Here is a 703-nt window from a genome sequence, read left to right as displayed (position 1 = left end):
AGATCAGCGCGCCCCCCTAGCTGGCAAACGGGGGGGCCACGGGGGGGGGTCAGGGCTCGGCTCTGGCCAGCGTGGCCCCCCCGGCCCCCAGTCCCCTCGTACCTGCGCGTCGGGGGCGCCGGCCTCCTCCCGGATGAGCAGGAGGTGGCTCTGGCCATCGACCGTCACCTCACGCTTGAACTGTCCACCTGTGGTGGGGCAGGGGGAGGGGAGGGAGGGGGCACCCTGCAGCTGTGCTAGGCCCACATGGACAGAAGGTCCCATGGCCATGACCAGCACCACGTGTGACCAGCACTTTGACCCCAAATGTCCCACAGCCATGACCAGCACCATGACCTTGCCCATTCCATGACCATGTCCACCCCATGACATGTCCATTCCATGCCCAGCTCCATGGGTATGTCCACTCCTCCATCTCCATCCCCACGGTCACTCCATCACTGAACCCATCCTCATGACATGCCCATGCCCACGTCCATCCCATGCCCACGTCCATCCCATGCCCACGTCCTTCGCACAACCACTCACTCTCGGTGGGCTCCAGGCCCACGTAGGAGCCAGTGAGGAACCGGTGGACGAGCGCTGATTTCCCACTCTTGCTGCTGCCCAGGACTCCCTGGGTGGGCAGAGGGGATGTCAGGATGGCTGAGGACACGGGGACACGGGGACACGGGGACATGGGGACACAGGGACACGGGGACAC

The 703-nt window shown here is 65.4% G+C and overlaps 1 protein-coding gene across 1 annotated transcript in view; it reads right to left on the bottom strand.

Moving 5' to 3' along the window:
- Positions 1–703, bottom strand: part of AGAP2 (ArfGAP with GTPase domain, ankyrin repeat and PH domain 2) — a gene marked incomplete at its 5' end in the record, with an annotated part of 8,580 nt that overhangs the window by 5,670 nt on the left and 2,207 nt on the right. The window contains 2 exons of the mRNA XM_017728685.1: positions 103–188; positions 529–616. Of these exons, the coding sequence (XP_017584174.1) occupies positions 103–188; positions 529–616 (174 nt within the window). The remainder of the gene's footprint in view (positions 1–102; positions 189–528; positions 617–703) is intronic.

Source organism: Corvus brachyrhynchos, unplaced genomic scaffold, assembly GCF_000691975.1.
Source record: "Corvus brachyrhynchos isolate BGI_N302 unplaced genomic scaffold, ASM69197v1 scaffold193, whole genome shotgun sequence".
Lineage (NCBI taxonomy): Eukaryota > Metazoa > Chordata > Aves > Passeriformes > Corvidae > Corvus > Corvus brachyrhynchos.
The sequence above is the reverse complement of the archived record's forward strand: the minus strand, read 5'-3'. Positions and strand labels throughout refer to the sequence as shown.